Source organism: Barbatula barbatula, assembly GCF_947034865.1.
Source record: "Barbatula barbatula genome assembly, chromosome: 19".
NCBI lineage: Eukaryota > Metazoa > Chordata > Actinopteri > Cypriniformes > Nemacheilidae > Barbatula > Barbatula barbatula.
The window spans coordinates 16,615,939-16,634,749 of NC_136782.1; the positions used below are offsets into that span (position 1 = coordinate 16,615,939).

General features: G+C 41.4%; 3 protein-coding genes across 3 annotated transcripts; all 3 read right to left on the reverse strand.

Moving 5' to 3' along the window:
- Positions 1–552: 552 nt before the first annotated feature.
- Positions 553–1,515, reverse strand: LOC306908068 (olfactory receptor 1M1-like; the record flags this gene model as incomplete). Its single annotated transcript, XM_079480654.1, has 1 exon — positions 553–1,515. The coding sequence occupies one exon, from the start codon at positions 1,513–1,515 to the stop codon at positions 553–555; it is 963 nt and encodes a 320-aa protein (XP_079336780.1).
- Positions 1,516–2,991: 1,476 nt separating this feature from the next.
- On the reverse strand, positions 2,992–3,954 carry LOC306908069 (olfactory receptor 52E8-like; the record flags this gene model as incomplete). Its single annotated transcript, XM_079480655.1, has 1 exon — positions 2,992–3,954. One exon carries the CDS (start codon positions 3,952–3,954, stop codon positions 2,992–2,994), a length of 963 nt encoding a protein of 320 aa, XP_079336781.1.
- Positions 3,955–7,722: 3,768 nt separating this feature from the next.
- LOC306908070 (olfactory receptor 1M1-like) lies at positions 7,723–8,676 on the reverse strand (the record flags this gene model as incomplete). The annotated part of the gene is made up of 1 exon (XM_079480656.1): positions 7,723–8,676. One exon carries the CDS (start codon positions 8,674–8,676, stop codon positions 7,723–7,725), a length of 954 nt encoding a protein of 317 aa, XP_079336782.1.
- Positions 8,677–18,811: the final 10,135 nt, after the last annotated feature.

An 18,811-nucleotide genomic window follows, 5' to 3' on the forward strand; every position in this document is an offset into this window, starting at 1 on the left:
CGGCACAGCCCCCCATCCCCTTCTATTGTAACCAATGCAAGTGAATGGGGGCTGTTAACAACAACTTCAAAGTACCCAAGAATTATCATTTTGAAGGTAAACTACTCCTTCAATACACCCCTCCAAAGTTGAGATTTGACCTAAGGCAGGATAACTATGAAGATATGACAAAGCTATAATGTCTATGTATTATATTTCATTTAGAGAAAGCAAGTTATTGATAATGTAAACAATCAGAGCCATTAGAAAAAAGTGTCATTTTAATTTTAAAAGTATTTGTTTTGTCTTGTGTTGTGGCCTGTAACTAATGATACACACAGAACAATCTACACATTTCAAAATAAGCTACATTGATTGTAAATATATGTAATGTATATATCAGAGCTGTTGAAATGACTGAATCATTAAATGCATATCATTTTTGTTATTACCCTACACATAAACATCTTACATCAGTCTATTTATCCATTCACTTTATTAAATGTTATCCAGTTTACTTTCTATTAAGAATCCATCCTCCATGCCGTTAAAAGAGACAAACAGTGAGTTGTCTCAAGTTGGTCTAGACCTGTTTTTAAGCATTTTTCTAAGGAAGTCTTTAATTTCAGCTGTGTTTAAAACATAAATGAAGGGATTTATCATTGGAGGAACAGCATATGAAAATGATGAGCTGATGACCCTGGCATTGGAAGAGAGAGTGGTCGTTGAAGCAAAAAGATAAACACATAAAATTGGAAGATACAATGATGCCACCAACAGCAGGTGTGTAACACAGGTCTTCAGAGCTTTTAAACGTCCTTCCCAAGTTGTGACTTTAGTTAAGGCAAACAAAATACATATATATGACAGGACTATAAGAATCAATGGTACTATAAGGTATAAACTCGTGTTAAGTTTTGCAAAAAAATAATTTATATTGTTGTCATTACATGCCATCCTATACATGGGTCCATGATCACAAAAAAAACTTTGTATTACATTAGATTTACAGAATGAAAGGCGGTTGATAAGAGACACAATCAGGGCCATCATAAAAGCATTAAATGCCCATATCGCTGAGAAAACTAAAGACATGAACGTGTTAGTCACAATGGCATGATATCTGAGTGGTAAACAAATTGCAATGAAGCGATCGTATGCGAGAACAACAAGAGTGCTACACTGCATCGTAGTAAAGAAGAAAACAAAATACATGTTTGCCAAACAAGCATTATAAGAGATGTAATTTGAGTCAAAAAGAAAAGTCTTCATCATGTAAGGGATCAATGCATTAGCTTCACCAAAGTCAGCCAACGCCAAATTAAACACACCGATGTACTTTGGGCTGTGCAGACTCCGCTCAACAGCTATGAGGAGAAGAACTGCAGAATTCCCAATTACAGCAATGATGTAAGTGCAAAATAAAAAGATGTAGAAATAGCGGCTGTATGAGAGACCTGTGAGTCCAGTGATGAAAAAATATTCAGGACGCACAAGCGACATATTGAGGGAAACACTGGTATTTATGGCATCCATGGTGAGCTTGCGGTTGAAGTTCTGCCCAAGCTGAAAATAGAAATGACAAGAATAAGTAAACTGAGAAAAAACTACATCCTGGAAATGTAACTATACAAATGTGCATACAAAACTGCATAAGGTTCTTTAAAGCTTCATGAGCTGCTTTAAATGACTGTATTCTTTCATGCAGCAGTGATCATTGAATGTCATTTGAATCATACAAACATATATATATATATAATCTAATACATCTCTTGAGAGGGCATTCAGAAAACACAATGACGTAATGCTTGTTTCATTTATTTTTACTAGCATGTTTTGGCCACTTTAAAAGTAGTTTGAAATTATATTTTGAGTGCTCGAATTGAAGTGGGAACACCCCAAGGAACCCTATTCTATCAGAGGGTAAGTGGTCTATAAATCGGAGGAAATTAATATATTATAAAATTACTGTTTATTAATTGATTTACTGTATCCTGCATTTCATAATTAAATGAAACTATTTGACACTTACTTGATTTTACCCACCAGATGGCAGTAAAAAACTATAGGACCTCATTTAGACTGATTTCACTCCGCTGCTATGTTGAAAACCATCGGATGTCTATGATATGAATAAACAAATGATGCGTTTACAATACGTTAGCTTGGCTGTGTGTGCGAGAATGAAACCAGTCTATGGCAGTTTAAGCAGTCATTAAATAATATGTGAGGGTAGGCCTACGTTGTCAAGTAAAACAGCTTGTGTGATGCATCTTATGCTTATATTCTCACAATTCAGTTCCTAAATCGTTTTAATAACTTAATAAGGTTGGTTGTTGTTGGTTGGTTGGATATCTGTCCGGTTTTCTTAATTCCCACCTCTGATGCATGAAATCAGTCCATAGAGCTACAATTTCAGGTTATAAGGACTTGAATGAAACTCACCTATTGACAATTATTCGATCACAACAATAATATTTAAACTGAATTCTGATTTGGTCCTGATAAACCTCCCTGCAAAATAAAAGGCTCATGTTCTGCTTAAAAAAGCTGAGTTCTTCTCTTGATTAAAATGTTATTTTATTACAAAAAGATGATGAATTAGTAATAAATGATTGTGTTGATTTAAGCTATGCATTCCTTCTTTACTTTCCAATAATTAAAACAAATCTATTTTACAAATTGACTTACAAAAAAACTAAATTTTGATACAAGACAAGAAACAAGATTCAATTCTCAATCCGAGCCATGATTTACATTTCATGTATTAAACATTCTGTATTTTCCTGTTTGTTTAGCCTTGTGTTATGGTCAGTATACAAGCAGAACACACACTTTGAAATAAACTACACTTGCATTTAGGGCTGTATAAATGATTGAATCAATAAATAGCATATCACTATTGTCCCGACAATTACACATAAATATCCATTTCAATGCACTTATCTACTAATTTTTCCTCCACGTAAAGAAATTTATTGAATCAGAAAATGCAAGTAAATGTAAATACAGTCAAGTTGGTCCAGACCTGTTTTTAAATACTTTTCGAATTAAATCTCTTATTTCAGCTGTGTTTAAAACATAAATGATGGGATTTATCATTGGTGGAACAGCATATGCCAGAGATGTGCTGAGGATTCTTGTATTGGCGGGAAGAGTGGTTGTTGAAGCAACCACATAAATGCAAAACATGGGAAGAAATAGCGATGCCACCAACAGCAGGTGTGTAACACAGGTCTTCAGAGCTTTTAAACGTCCTTCCCAAGTCGTAACTTTACCTATGGCTAGAAAAATGCCTAGATATGACAGAACTATAAGAATCATTGGTGCTACAAGGTATAAACTAATGTTAAGTAGGGCCATTACATTATTGATGGTTCTGTCATTACATGACAACTTATAAATGGGACCATGATCACAAAAAAAACCCAGTACTACATTAGTTTTACAAAATGACAGGCGGTTGATAAGAGACACAGTCAGGGCAACCATAAAAGCATTAAATGCCCATATCGCTGAGAAAACTAAAGACATGAACGTGTTAGTCACAATGGCATGATATCTGAGTGGTAAACAAATTGCAATGAAGCGATCGTATGCGAGAACAACAAGAGTGCTACACTGCATAGCAGTAAAGAAGAAAACAAAAAACATGTTTGCCAAACAAGCATTATAAGAGATGTAATTTGAGTCAAAAAGAAAAGTCTTCATCATGTTAGGGATCAATGCATTAGCTTCACCAAAGTCAGCCAACGCCAAATTAAACACACCGATGTACTTTGGGCTGTGCAGACTACGCTCAACAGCTATGAGGAGAAGAACTGCAGAATTCCCAATTAAAGCAATGATGTAAGTGCAAAATAAAAAGATGTAGTAATATTGGTTGTATGAGAGACCTGTGAGTCCAGTGATGAAAAAATATTCAGGACGCACAAACGACATATTGAGGGAAACACTGGTATTTATGGCATCCATGGTGAGCTTAAGTTTGATGTTCTGCCCAAGCTGAAAAAAGAAATTACCAGAATTAAATGTAGGTAGTTCAAACTAACTACAAATAGATCCTTGAAATGTACCTTAAGGTAAATTTGTAGATCAATTCGCACACAAAACAACATAATATTAAAAACACAGACCTGTGCACATAAACATAAAGCTAAAGAACCTGAATTAGCATTGACAGTTTGTGTAAAAATGCTTTCTTTGTTCCGTCCTGAAGCAAAGCTCACTGAGCGTTTGTCATTGGAACCTTATCTTATATATGCTTTGATAGATCTCATGAGATGTATTTAAGATAACGCAATGACGTAACACTTTGCATGTTTGATTTCTTTTAATTTGTTCAGTTCTTTAAATTTTCTTTCTCTCTTGAATATGTAATTATAATTAACTCTTTAACTCTTATTATATTTGGACTGATTTACATTGGACTCTGTGAATCTTATTGCATATATTATGTATTTATCTTTGAATAAAACATAGTAACCTTTATAGCAGGCTAACACTGCAAAAGAGATTCTGAAGTGATAGATGTACTGTACCTGACCTCAGTGGCCTCAATTGTCCCCAGCATTACTCGTAGTAATTGCATTTTTACTAGTTAGAATAACATTTTAGAGCGCTGTCAGTCAATTTAAGTCAGGTTTTTTTATATAGCGCTTTTTACAATTTTCATTGTTACAAAGCAGCTGTACAAGAAAACATTGACTATAAGCAAAACATATAAGGTTATGCAAGTCAAAACACAGGTCAAATATCAGACAGTCTATACATGTGCAGTGTTAATTAAATAAAACTATAAAATTAAATAATTAAATAAAACTGTAAAAATGCAATTACACTGAGTAATGCTGCTTAATCATTGCTGTCTTAATCATTTAAGACAATTTTGCCTGCCATACGTAGCAAATAAGGTCCAGGCTTATATGCAAAGACTTTTAACTCTTTACCTGCCAACCTTTGAAAAAAAGAATTGCCAGCCAGCGCCAGCATTTTCACTTAAGTTTGATGGCTCACAGTACATTTTCTGTAATTAATCTATAGACAAAAAGGGTAAGACAATCTTTGGTACTACCAGTGAAAAGAACCTCAGCATGGAGAGAGAAACGTATGCGTTCTGTAGCTGGAAATACAATAATTATTTTGAGTTTATTTCTGTCAAAGGCCACAAGAATGCAATGAGAGCAATGAGTCAACTTCTACTGTCGAGTGCCAGACTGGTATTAGCAACTTTTTATGTTTTATCAGACTAGTTTTTGCTGCTCCAACGCTGTTATATTTATTATATGACGAAGAAATCATCATAGAAATATGCAGAAGAACTAGTTAAGATATATAAGTTATAAGAAACTAAGAAGACACTTTGCATTTTGAAGCATGCAGGTTTAGAAATACTTCAGTTGACATATGAAAACCTTTTAAGTTAAAATGTCACATAGTTTCATTATTATTATTGTTATTTATGACAAGCTTTATTACTGAATAAGCAGAAATAATTAAAGACAATTAAAGAAATTAAATTTAGTTTGTTATGTCCAATAAGGTTTAGTCATGAAAAGGCTAAAGAGTTTATTTTGTTTTTTGAGGGATGGGGTGTAGTAATGTAACAAGTAATGTAACAAATTACTTTTGAAATAAAGCAATCAGACCAGTAACTTGTTTATTTTTAAAGGAGAAATTTAAATACATTTCCAGAGTAACTTGCCCATTATACAATAATAATAATAGTGTACAGTATAAAATGGATTATCCATGTATTAAATGGATACCAACTAATTGGAACAATAAAGACCTCTCTACTACCCATAACCTTACAACGTACTTAATGATTAAACACCTGTTAGCCATTTACAGATATTTTCTCCATTTTGTTGAAAACAAATGCCTGTATGATCTGATTTGTGATGCGAAAATGTAGTTTGGCAAAAAGAAAATTCGATCTTGCATTCATATGTAGTGTCAGAACTTCTTATCACGCGTCTTACTTACTACGCCACTGAAGCTACTGCCGAAATATTGTTGTTTTTACACGACAACATTTTACGTTTACTTTCTCGGGAGGATCCATTTCCATGTGCATATGGGTAGACCAGATCTGAAACCAGACAGCTAGTAATTTTCTATACAGTATTAGAGGGCCATGAATAAAACTTGGATGCAGGCCCCCAATTCCCCGGGCCTATGTGCACCTGCATACCCTGCATACCCAGACGCTATGCCACTACCTGACCTGCTGTTTCACTGACTATAGGCAGCACTTTCATAAAGATTATGTTACATGCTTACGCATACATAATGAATAGAGAAAGCATGTGACAATAACCTGTGTCCACTTCATTTGTATATTTTAGAGACACATAATTCCCTTTGTCATGTTCTTTAGTCCCTAAGACCAAGTTCTATCTACTTGCATGTGGAAGAATCAATAACTAAGGTTATACATAAACATTTATTCCAAAGAAAACATAGCAGAATCAAGATCTCTTTATTAATGTAGAACTAAAGAAGCAACCTAAGAAACATCAATACGCTTCAGATTAATAAATGCATATATCTGGGATCATGTGAAAATTGTGCTATGTAAAAACAAACGTACATAGAAAAGCAATAATCTACAACTAAAATAGAGAAACACAATAAAAGAGACGAATCAGCAGTCAAAATGGATACCTGAGTCAGAATTCAAATACCTGGCCAATATAGGCGGCCCAGTTATACAAATACACGTACAACAAAGAACAGTACATCACTACAATTAAATATTACAGCATTAGAAGCATTTGCAAATCCTTAAATGGTTTTCTATTGCACACAAAAGTGTTTTGAATTTACAAAGAGACACCAACTGATTTATACGCAATTTCATTTGAAGAGAGTTCCAGTCTGACGAAGCAGCATATTCCAATGCAGTCTCACCTAAATTGGTTCGTACTGAGGGTACACGAAGATTGTAAAAAGACTGAGAACGCAATGAATAGTTAACAACTACTTTTTGGCGAATCAAACAGCAGAGGTAGGATGACAAAAAACCCAGGATAGCTTTATAAATCAGTAAATACCAATGCATTTTTCTTTGAACAGCGAGTGAGGACCAGGCAACTCTATTATATAGTATACAATTATGTGTAGAAAATGTATAATCCGTAATGAATCTTAAAGCACCATGATACACAGCATCCAAAGAAGCAAGAAGATAAGAAGAGGCATGCTGATACACCATATCCCCATAATCGGTAAAAAAGTGCCAGACACTAGCCTCTTCCTAGCATTGAATGACAAACAAACAATAATAACTTAAATTCACCCCATATTACAATGTCAGATTGGATTTATTTCTATCCATGAAATGGCAATATAGCCTATGTATAGATTGTTTACAGAAAGCCATTTACATTGGATGTGAAACTATTCAGAATGTTTCTGTTTGTCTTGTTGTGTCAGTATGTTAAGGTGCATTAAACACACTTACTGCCTGTATAAACCATTGTTGTTATCCATATTAACACAAAATAAAAGACAATCTACATGAACTGAAGCTTTTAGCTATTCTCTGTACATAAATGCATATTTAATGTTACCATTAGCTTAATGTGATATGTTACTAAACCTCCTTATCCTAACATTGCTCCCTCTGTCATGCATAAGGTTTGGGAAATGTCCTATTGGGCAGTTCAACTGTGCTGAACTAGTGGGATTATAACACCTAGTCCGAAAAAAAAATATTTTTTACAACAATAGATGCAGTCAAAACCGCTTTTTCAGTACTTTTCTAATTAAGTCTTTTATTTCAGCTGTATTTAAAACATAAATTATGGGATTTAACATCGCTGGAACAGCATATGCCAGAGATGTGCTGATGATCCTTGCATTGGCAGACAGAAATGTTGTTAGCGCTATAATGTAAACACATATTTTGGGAAGAAAATATAATCCCACCACCAAAAGGTGAGAAGCACACGTCCTCAGAGCTTTAAAACGTCCTTCCCAAGTTGTGATTTTACTTAAGGCTAGAAAAATGCCTAAATATGACAGAACTATAAGGATAAGTGGTGCTACAAGGAATAGGGCTGTGTTAAATTTGGCTATAAAAAGATTTATGCTATTATCATTACATGCCAACCTAAACACTGGTCCATGATCACAAAAATAACTTTCAATGACATTGCTTTTACAGAATGAAAGCCGGTTGATAAAATACACAGTCAGACTCGCCTGACAAACGTTAAATGCCCATATTGCTGAAAAAACTAAAAACGTGACGCTATTAGTCACAATCGCATGATATCTGAGTGGTAAACAGATTGCAACAAAGCGATCGTATGCCAGAACAACAAGAGAGAGACATTGCGTACCAATAAAGAAGAAAACAAAAAACATATTTGCCAAACAAGCATTATAAGAGATGTAATTTGAGTCAAAAAGAAAAGTCTTCATCATGTTGGGAAACACAGAATTTGTTTCACCCAAGTCAGCCAAAGCCAATTGAGACACACCAATGTACTTTGGGCTGTGCAGACTCCGCTCAACAGCTATAATGAGAAGAACTGCAGAATTCCCAATTACAGCAATAAAATAAATGCAAAACAAGAAAATATAGTAATAACGGCTGTTTGGGATACCTGAAAGTCCTGTGATAAAAAAAAATTCAGGATGCACGGTGGAGATATTTTGGGAAAAACTGGTATTTATGGCATTCATGGTGTTAACAGTAGTAGTTAGAAATGTAGTGGAAATGACCTGAAAGATAAAAAGTTTTGTAAAAAGTCAAAATTCACAGAAGTAGCACAATTATTCTCATATCATGAAAACCTATAACTGCATTTTAATGAAATCACAAACCTGCATAAACGAGCTAAAAAGCCAAATGACTGACGTTTTGTCTATGAGCTCCTCGGGTTACTCAGCCGTTAATATAATATTTTCTTCTTGTGCGCATTTAAAGACACACTGAATCGCCTTGGAATATGCAGCATTATTTGATGTGTTGACGTAATATCAACTGAAAACGGCACAGAGCGTGAGACATATCAAGTGGCCCCTCCTCCTTTTAAAATAACCAATAGCGTTTTGTTTACAGTACAGTCAGCCTCAGCCTGGCAAAGCTGCATTTCAAGGGCTATTTCACTGGCAAAGCAAAAATTTCTCCATCTGCTGCTCACCCTCAAGGCATCCTAACAGAATATGGTTTTCTTCTTGAAGAATAATGCAGTGGGAGTTATTTACATTTATTCATTTGGCAGACACTTTTATCCAAAGCGACCTACCAGTAGTTTTTTACAGTGGCACATTACTGCAGAGCAATCAGGGGTAAGGTGTCTTGCTTGAGGGCACTTAAGTCATGACCAGCTGGCACTGAGATTCGAACCCGCAACCTTCTGATCACAAGCCAAACGCTCTAACCACCATGCCTTGCAAAGATCGTGTCATATGCCTTGTAAAGTTCGTGTCATATGCCTTGTAAAGATCGTGTCATATGCCTTGTAAAGATCGTTTCATATGCCTTGTAAAGATCGTGTCATATGCCTTGTAAAGATCGTGTCATATGCCTTGTAAAGATCGTGTCATATGCCTTGTAAAGATCGTGTCATGCTTCTGCGTGTATGTGGATTACCCTGCTTCGGTTTCAAAGTTTGTGGACTTATTTCATTTGCCTAAGGACTTTGTTTCATCTTTTCCCCCTCGTGGGAAGTATTTATTTTGCTAGTTTTGTTCTCGTTTTCCCTCTCGTGGGTTTATTTAATAAAGTCTTGTTAACACAGGGACTTTAATGTATATACAAAACAGAAAACAAACACCCACGATGGGGTAGCAAAACAAGAACAGGGGACAAGATAAACTGATAAGAACAAAACACACTTGAAAAGAACACTAACTACAAAATACCAAGACTAAACAGACCACTCACAACAACTAGAAAATACTTAAAGGCTTTTCAGGACGAGGGCTCGCTGGACGAGGCACCTATACAGGGAAACAAGTACAACAAACGAGCACAGGACAATGAACACAAGGATGTTTTAAAGGGGAAACACAGGATAATTAACAAGGGGCAGGTGTAGGTAATGAAACACTAATGGGAAGGCTAACGAGACAAAAGGGCGGGAAACACCGAAGAGACACGAGAAAGCACATGGCAAGTCAAAATCAAAACACCGCCATGTCTTTCTCACACAAAACCTAAGGCTATGCCATGACTCTGCTGCAAGACCAAGAATAAGCATGACATGATAGCGGATTCATGACAGATTGGTCTACCTATACACAGTTTTTCTATGAGCTCTGCTGAATGTTCACTGGTATTAATGTAATGATTGTCTGTTACTGTCTTCTACTGCACATCTATTCAGTTTGACTTGACAGAAGTCAAATATATATCCACTGTTGCATCTCTGGAGATCATTCTGACAACAAAATGATGTACAGTATATTCCCACTTCAAACAACTAATTTGTCTTAATTCAATCTTTCACTCATCACAAAATTATTCAAACATTTCTTACAGTACCAGCATGAGGTGAGAATGGCATTTAGGGCCTTAAAATATCCTTAAAACTACTTAGTGATTTAGGGTACAAAAAAGGCATAAATATGAGACATATAACCTGCATTAGTTAGTCTCTTAGAAGGCAGCAATCACAAAAAGAGCCAAAACGTATCAGACGAAACGTTCAGATAGTATGAGCCAGTACACCGAGAAATGAAGGAAAGAGAGATATAATCAAAATGTTTTATTTGTAAGATACAGCACAGTTAAGTGCTCTGAAAGAGGTGAGTTATCATCCGTTTGTTGTATACAGCAGTCATACTCAGCCCATCCAAAATAATCCCCATGGAATGCATAATAATAGTATCTTGAGATTTCAAGGATAATACAATTAGTTTTTAATTTAACTGGGACTTCAGGTTCTAATTTATAACCAGGGGCGCTGTAACGGGTAAAAGGTTAGGATGATTCTAGGGGGCCCACGCATTTGCCAGTCGGCACAACAAATGGACCCTGAACGGACCCCCTAACAAAAGTCTAAGACAGAATGTAAATGTGTTTCAGTAAATAAAGGGTAACGCTTTATATTACGGCCCGCAATGTACGGCATAGTTAAAAAGGATTAACACCGTAACTACTTGTAACAATAATATACCTCTACAGTATATCTGTAGATAGAGGGGAACAATATGTAAAATATAGGGAATAAAGGCGTAAGTAAGGAAAGGAGTATGGAAAATTAATAAATATTTATGAGGGAACAGCATGCCATATAAACATCCAAATCAAACCGTTCTTGAACTCTTGATTCTCTAAAGATCAACATTGATTTTGTACATTTTACACATTGAAACTCATTAAAATTACTCATAGTGACCAATAAAAAATCAATAAAAAAAATGTATCCTATAGTTAAAACTCTGCCAAATTTACAGTTGACAGGCAGTCTGCATGCTTCATTGGTGCTATTTTGCTTGCGTAAAAACTGAACACATCATTTCCCCATGTTTCATGTTTGCTGTAATAATAAAACCAGAACCCCGTACATAACTAATATCCACAGTAGCTTATTTATGGATACATTGTGATAACAAAAATGTAGTGTATGTTCACGTTAAGATTGTTGTGTAGCATATTGCAGGTCATGCATACCACGTTATATTTTGATTTTTTTCCTCAAACTTTTCATAGTGTACCCCTTTACCTACAAATATGTATTGTAAAGGTACATTATTGTAACAATAAGTTAGGCTGTTTAATTATACAGTACATTGCGGACCGTATTCTAAAGGGTTACCAAATTTTTTGCTTAGAATGAGCTTTATTCATTTTCCTTTTTTATTTCTGATGTGCAGTTGCAGTGATATGTTAACATCTGGAAAAAAGAACAGGGAATATCTATATTTATTATCGTATTTAATTTTTTAATTACATTAAAGATGAATATTTGTTTTGTGTAAAGGTTTTGAAACGTTTGGCAAGAATTGCATCACCTCTGATTGACATATTTTGGCTCCAGGTTAAGTTACCTGTTAATGAGCCGGGTTGATGCATGGGGAGCACACAGCTGTCACCTGAGAAAACCCTGTCTCTCTTCACCTTGAGTGCTGTACATCAAAGCTTGAATGAAAGCAGCACCTCTGTGATCATAAAAAAATGAGTCTCAAGAGTCTCCCCTTAAAAGAAAAATGAAAGGGTATACAGTCAATTGAAAAAACATCTCAGGCCTCTACAATTTCTTAAAAATAGATTAAAATAAATAATTATATATTGATTTGATCTGAACTTGGTCCTGGTCTCTTATATCACTGTTACTTGAATTAAGGGCCTCTCTACACCTAATGTGTATCAATCCAATATTTGGTGATTTAAACTTTTTGCCATAAATTATTATTATTAGACTCCCTTTATGTTTGTCACTGGGTTTTGCAAATACCTTACCTATAAAAAATATTAAAACATACTTGTCAACTTTGACCACACAGTTTTGAATCATTAAAAAAGTACAGTGTTTTTTATCAATTGCCTGAAAAACAGCGAATTTGGACATAAGAGGTTTCAGAAGGACAGCGGCAATACGTATGTATTCTTTTAATTGTGTATCATTTAATTAATTTACTTTTATTATTTCCTATTATACATTATTTTCCATCATTGCGGTTTAATTGTATCTTATATCACACACACAGGTTGCTTTTAATAAACTCTGATTCTTAAACATGTAAAATATGACTTATCTAAATAATAACAATAACAATTGAGCATAAAACAATGTGCTTATACATCTACTGTTTAGTGAGGCCCAATTTAACTATTGTGTGAACATGTAAATAGGAGGTTGTATGTACTGTAAGCATTTATCAGATACATTTTATATTAGATTGTTGCCACAGTCTGAATGAGAAACATTTAAAAATAAAAAAATTTAACGGTGAACATCCATAGTTTCAAATTAACTACCCATAAAGCAATATGTTACAGTATGTGTGTGTGTATACACCAGCTTTTTTAATAAAGTCCTCAGTGATTGTGAAGGTCTGTTAACTGTCTGAATGTTCAGGACTCTATAGGGATAAAGAATAACAAAGTAGCAAACAAGCAGCAAATGAACACTCGGGAGAGACTTGTTTTTAATGACACTGCACTGTTTGCATGCTACTGACAGTTGTTATGATGATCTCATTCATGTCAACTACACAGTAAAGGTCCAGAGAGATATACTTTATATTTCTCAATATGATCAATTAAGAGACGAATGGGACAATAAAGTGATTGACAAACATACTAATCTAACACCTAAAACCTGTAATATAGGACGAACTGTTGGCTTGTGTTAATCACCTCGTGTAACAGCTTCATACTATAAAGGCCACAATATATGTTTTACACCTCCAACTTTTAATGTAATTAAGTAAAAAGCCTAAATGATATTATATGTTATTGATGTATAACATGTGGGTAGAGACCTGGGCAATATGTATTTCATTAAACCATTAAAGGGAATAGCTGGTCTAGAGACTTCCAAATAGTCCCAGTAGAGAGATGATTAAAATAAGTGATAAAACTGAGACTCTACTGGGATTAGACATTTTAAAATTATTTTCATCACTGCAAAAAGATCAATCTAACTGACAAGACAACTACGGTATAAAGTATAAACTGTAGCTCTATCCTTTCTTGTCAAGCATAGGCCTCACCCACTGTGTTCGAAACAATAAAAAATCCTTAATCCAAAGCACCAAGTACCTATAGTCGCGGCTATTGACACCATTGGATATCGTCTCGGTTACGTCTGTAACCTCGGTTCCCTGATGGAGGGAACGAGACGTTGTGAGAGACTGACTGGGGTTTGATCTTGAGAACCTACCTTCTCCGAGATAATTAATTATAAAACGCCAATGGGCTTGGCGAATGGACGCGCACGCCAGTCTCCGCCCCGTGCATACGGGTATAAAGGAAGATGGCGGCGGTCATTCACTCACCCTTTGTACTGAGGAACCTGAGAGGGCACTCCCGTTCACTGCAGTGATTCGGTGCAGCGTTGTGGCATGAAGTCACAACGTCTCGTTCCCTCCATCAGGGAACCGAGGTTACAGACGTAACCGAGACGTTCCCCTTCAGTCGGTCTCTCGACGTTGTGAGAGACTGACTGGGGATCAATCTTAAACGCCACAGCGCTTGCACCGATATCACGACCTCTAGCGGAGCGACCCTGACTGGGCTAGCGAGTCACAAGAGTGCTACCGCGAGACGTAATCTTCCAGTCATATAGTATTGGTCATACTGAGAAGCCTCTACTGACGGCCTCACGGACAGTGGCGTACGCCTCTAGTAGCGAGGAGCTGTCCGGAGCCGAACACTGGGGAAACACTGCTCTCCTCTTAGAAGAGTGTGTTACGGAGGCCACATCCTACCCGGAGGGGAGGTACATGTGGAGACATGACATGGTCTCCCCGGTGGGGAGAAGAACATGCGGAAAGGTGTTAGCCCGAATAGGGGGACAATCCAGGTGGCATTACCACCGGCGGGGAGGTCACAGATTCACCAATCGGGAAATCCTGAGTGATGAATTCAACACACGGGACGACCCAGAGGGGAGTCACTACGTATGGGGCACTAGTCCTAATACAGGGGTCTGCCTGAGCAGGGATGACTCTACCTATAACGGACCTGGTTCTAACAGACGGCTCCGCTCAGTCTGTTACCAAGTGCAATGCTTAGTGATGGATCGAATGCCTATACTTCGCCCGAGAGGGGAAAGTAGGTAGGCTACAAAAGCGCACTAGTCTCACCTGGTGAGGGGAGAAGGCGCTTTCGCAGGCGTACGCCCAAACCAGGAGCCCACCCTAAACGTTGGCGGCGTTTAAGGGCATGTGCTGCAACTGGTTCCACGTGGAGATTGTGAAATCTCGTGAAGGTACTGGGCGTAGCCCAACCCGCAGTTCTACAAATGTCTGCCAGAGAGGCGCCCTGTGCCAGTGCCCACGAGTGGAGTGGGGTCTCACTGCCAGCGGGCACGGCGATCCTGGGTTGGTACCCAGTGCGCCACCTCTGTTTGGAGACAGCCCCCCCGGGTGCCGTCTCCAAGAACAGACAAAGAGCTACTCAGAGCTTCTGAGGCTCTGTGTGCGGTCCAGACCGAGGCGCAGCGCGCGTACTGGACACAACACATAAAAAGGTTGGGTCTTCCTCTCCGGAGGGGAGCGCCTGCAGGTTCACCACCTGGTCCCGGAAGGGAGTAGTGGGAAGCTTGGGCACGTCGTCGGGATAGGATCTCAGGACCACGTGAGAATTACCAATCCCGAGTTCCAGGCACCTTTGGGACACAGAGAATGCCTGTAGGTCCCCCACCCTCTTGATGGAGGTGAGCGCCACAAAGAGTGCATCTTTCATCCAACTGAGGAAGATTGGCAATTCTTAGGGGCTCACCAGGGCCGTACCAAGGCCCTGTAAGACCACATTAGGGTCCCAAGAGGGTACGGAGCGCGGCCAAGGTGGACACAGCCTTCTCGCGCTCCTGAGGAACCAGGTGACCAGGTTGTGCTGACGGGGATACTTACCTGCGGGTCAGCACTGATCCGATCAGGCAACTCCGCGGGTTCTCCTCCCGGGGAGAACACCAGGACAAATTGGCGCCACTTATAAGCGTATAACCGCCTAGAGGCGGGGCTCTAGCCTGTAAGACAGTCTCCCGGACCGCTAACGGGCAAGCCCTCGTCCCGTCCAGGGGCCAGGCATGGAGGTTCCAGAGGCCTGCGTTGGGGTGCCACAACGTGCCCTTCCCCTGCGGAAGGTCCTTCGTCAGGGGAATGGGCCAGGGGGGGCCGTCGTCAGATCTACCAGATCCGAGAGCCAGGTCTGGTTGGGCCAGTATGGCACCACTCACCAGAACCTGATGCCCCTTTTCCCTGACCTTGCACAGGACCTGTGCAAGGAGGCTCACTGGGGGGAAGGCGTACTTCCGCTTGTCCCGCGGCCAGCTGTGTGCTAGGACATCCGTGCCGAGGGGACCCTCGGTCTGGGAATACCATAGCGGGTAATGGGTGGAGTCCGGGGAGGCAACAGGTCCACCTGTGCCTGCCGAACCGCTTCCCACATGAGCCAGGCTGCACGGGGATGGAGTCGCCACTCTCCGCGGGGAGTACACAGTCGAGAGAGCGCATCGGCTGTCTGGTTCAGGTTGCCCGGAAGAAACGTGGCCCGCAGGGATTTCACCTGCTGACTCCAAAGGAGGAGGCGTCGGGCGAGTTGTGATAACTGCGGTGAGCGTATGCCGCCTTGCGATTGATGTACGCCACGGCAGTCGTGCTGTCCAACCGGACTAGCACGTGTTTGTCCCGCACGAGGGGCTGGAGCCTCCTCAGTGCCAGAAGGACTGCCAACAACTCTAGGCAGTTGATATGCCAACGCAGTCGGGGACCTGTCCACCGACCCGATACTGCGTGCCCACTTGCACACCGCACCCCACCCTTGCAGGGAGGCGTCTGTCGTTATCACGACACGCCTCGAAACCTGTCCGAGCGGAACCCCCGCTCGGAGAAAAGGTCAAGTCTGACCAGGGTAAGAGAGTGCGAAGGCACTGAGGCGTTACCGTAATCCGCCTGGTGCCGGCGTGCCACGCCGTCCAGGGAACCCGACTCTGTAGCCAGTGCTGAAGCGCCCGCATGTGCATCAACCCGAGAGGGATTACCCCCGTCGAGGACGGCATGTGCCCCAGGAGCCTCTGAAAATTCTTCAGCGGCGTCGAGGGATTCTGACTGATTAACCTCAGACAGCGCAGCACTGACTTGGTGAGACGTGCTGACATACGGACAGAGTCTAGTTCCATACCGAGGTAAGAGGTGCTCTGCACGGGGGAGAGCTTGCTCTTCTCCTGGTTGACCCGGAGGCCTAGACGGTCTAGGTGCCGAAGCACAAGGTCCCTGTGCGTGCACAACACATCTCGCGAGTGTGCCAAGATAAGCCAGTCGTCGAGATAGTTTAGCACTCGCACGCCTTGCTCCCTGACAGGAGCTAAGGCAGCCTCCACTCGTTTGGAAAAAACACGTGGAGACAGGGCCAGACCGAATGGCAGGACCCTATACTGATACGCCCTTCCCTCGAACGCGAACCGTAGGAACGGCCGGTGTCGGGGGAGAATAGAGACGTTAAAGTACGCGTCCTTCAGGTCGATCGCCACGAACCAATCCTGGTGACGTACCGAGCCCAGGATGCGCCTCTGTGTCAGCATTCTGAACGGCATCTTGTGCAGGTGCTTGTTCAGGCGCCGCAGATCCAAAATGGGCCGCAGCCCCCCGCCTTTTTTGGGCATGATGAAGTACTGGCTGTAAAACCCGGAACGACATCTCGGTTATAGGGACGGGTTCGACCGCACCCTTCGCCAGAAGGGCGGCGACCTCCTGCCGAAGTACGGAAGCATTCTCTCCTCGCCCCGAGGTGTACAGAATGCCCCGAAACTTGGGGGGGCGCCTGGCGAATTGGATCGAGTAACCGAGACGGACTGTCCTCTCTATCCAGTGTGACGGGCTGGTGCGCTACCAAGCGCCCAAGAACCGCGACAACGGGACCAGAGGGACAATCTGCTTCACCGTGCCGGGGGAGGCTGGTTCGGTGGCTGACAGTACGGTCACCTCGCACAGGGGGGACCCCCCGGGAGGTTGACGGCTCTGTATGTTTACCTGCTTCAGGCGGCCTGACGCAATGTCCGGGGGAGATTGCGGTCGGCGGCCCGATCCATCCAATGCACCGTCTGGACGAGAGTGTTGTGGAGGAAAACCCAGGGGAGATTTGTCTCTTTGTGAGTATGTGGACATCGGCCGACCCAGGGCACGTGCCGTGGCCTTCGTCGCTCGTAGCGCGAGGTCTGTGGCAGTACGCAGCTCACTCATACGAGTTGGGTCGGACTTCCCGCCGTCCAAATCCTTCAGGACTTTCGCCTGAAAAACCTGGAGGACCGCCATGGCGTGGAGAGCGGAGGCGGTTCGTCCAGCAGCACTGCAAGCCTTCGACGAGTGTCGAAGAGAGCTTACATGCTCTGGACGGGAGTCTAGGTCGAGCCCCCCAAGTGGCAGCTGTCTGCGGGCACAAGTGGCCCGCGACTGCACGCTCCACGCGGGGAACGTCAACATAGCCTCTAGCCGCCCCACCAACCAGGGAAGTCACAGCCACAGAGCCCTCCGGCCTGAAACGCGCCGAAAGGGGCGCATTCCAGGACTTGGCGAGCTCGTCATGCACCTCCGGGAAGAATGGTAACGGAGCGGGGCGTGGCTTTTGACCACGCCCCCGAAACCACGCATCTAGCCGCGAGCGTTCCGAGGAGGATGTTGTTACACCCTGCAACCCGATGCACGCGGCTGCCCGGGAAAGCTTGGCCGACATCTCAGCGTCAGTCTCCTCCGGAGCTCGACTGCATGACGACAGGAGATCAGAGGAGTCTTCCGCATCCGATGCCAGCAGGCAGCCGACCGACGCAGCGATAGAGATAGCGTCATCATCCGTGTGCGAAGTCTTACCACTATGAGACGGCCGTCTGCCGCTCGTAGGGGACGAACCAGGTGAGCGTGAAGGGGTATAGATGGTCCGCGAGCATGCAGCTGACGGAGCAACATCTAACGGAGTCCCTAAATCACCCCCGCCGCTCGCCAAAGCGGTCAACCTCGCCGAAACGGCAGCTGAGCACGCCTGGGAAACAGACGGGGTGGTGGCAGCGCTCGAAAGAACGTAGCCAACCGTGACCGCAACACCCTGATTGCTATGTCGGCACACACGGGACATTGCATCAGTGAAACCTGCCTCAGCATGCTTGAGCCCCAAGCAAGTGACACAGGAATCATGGCCGTCAGACTCCGG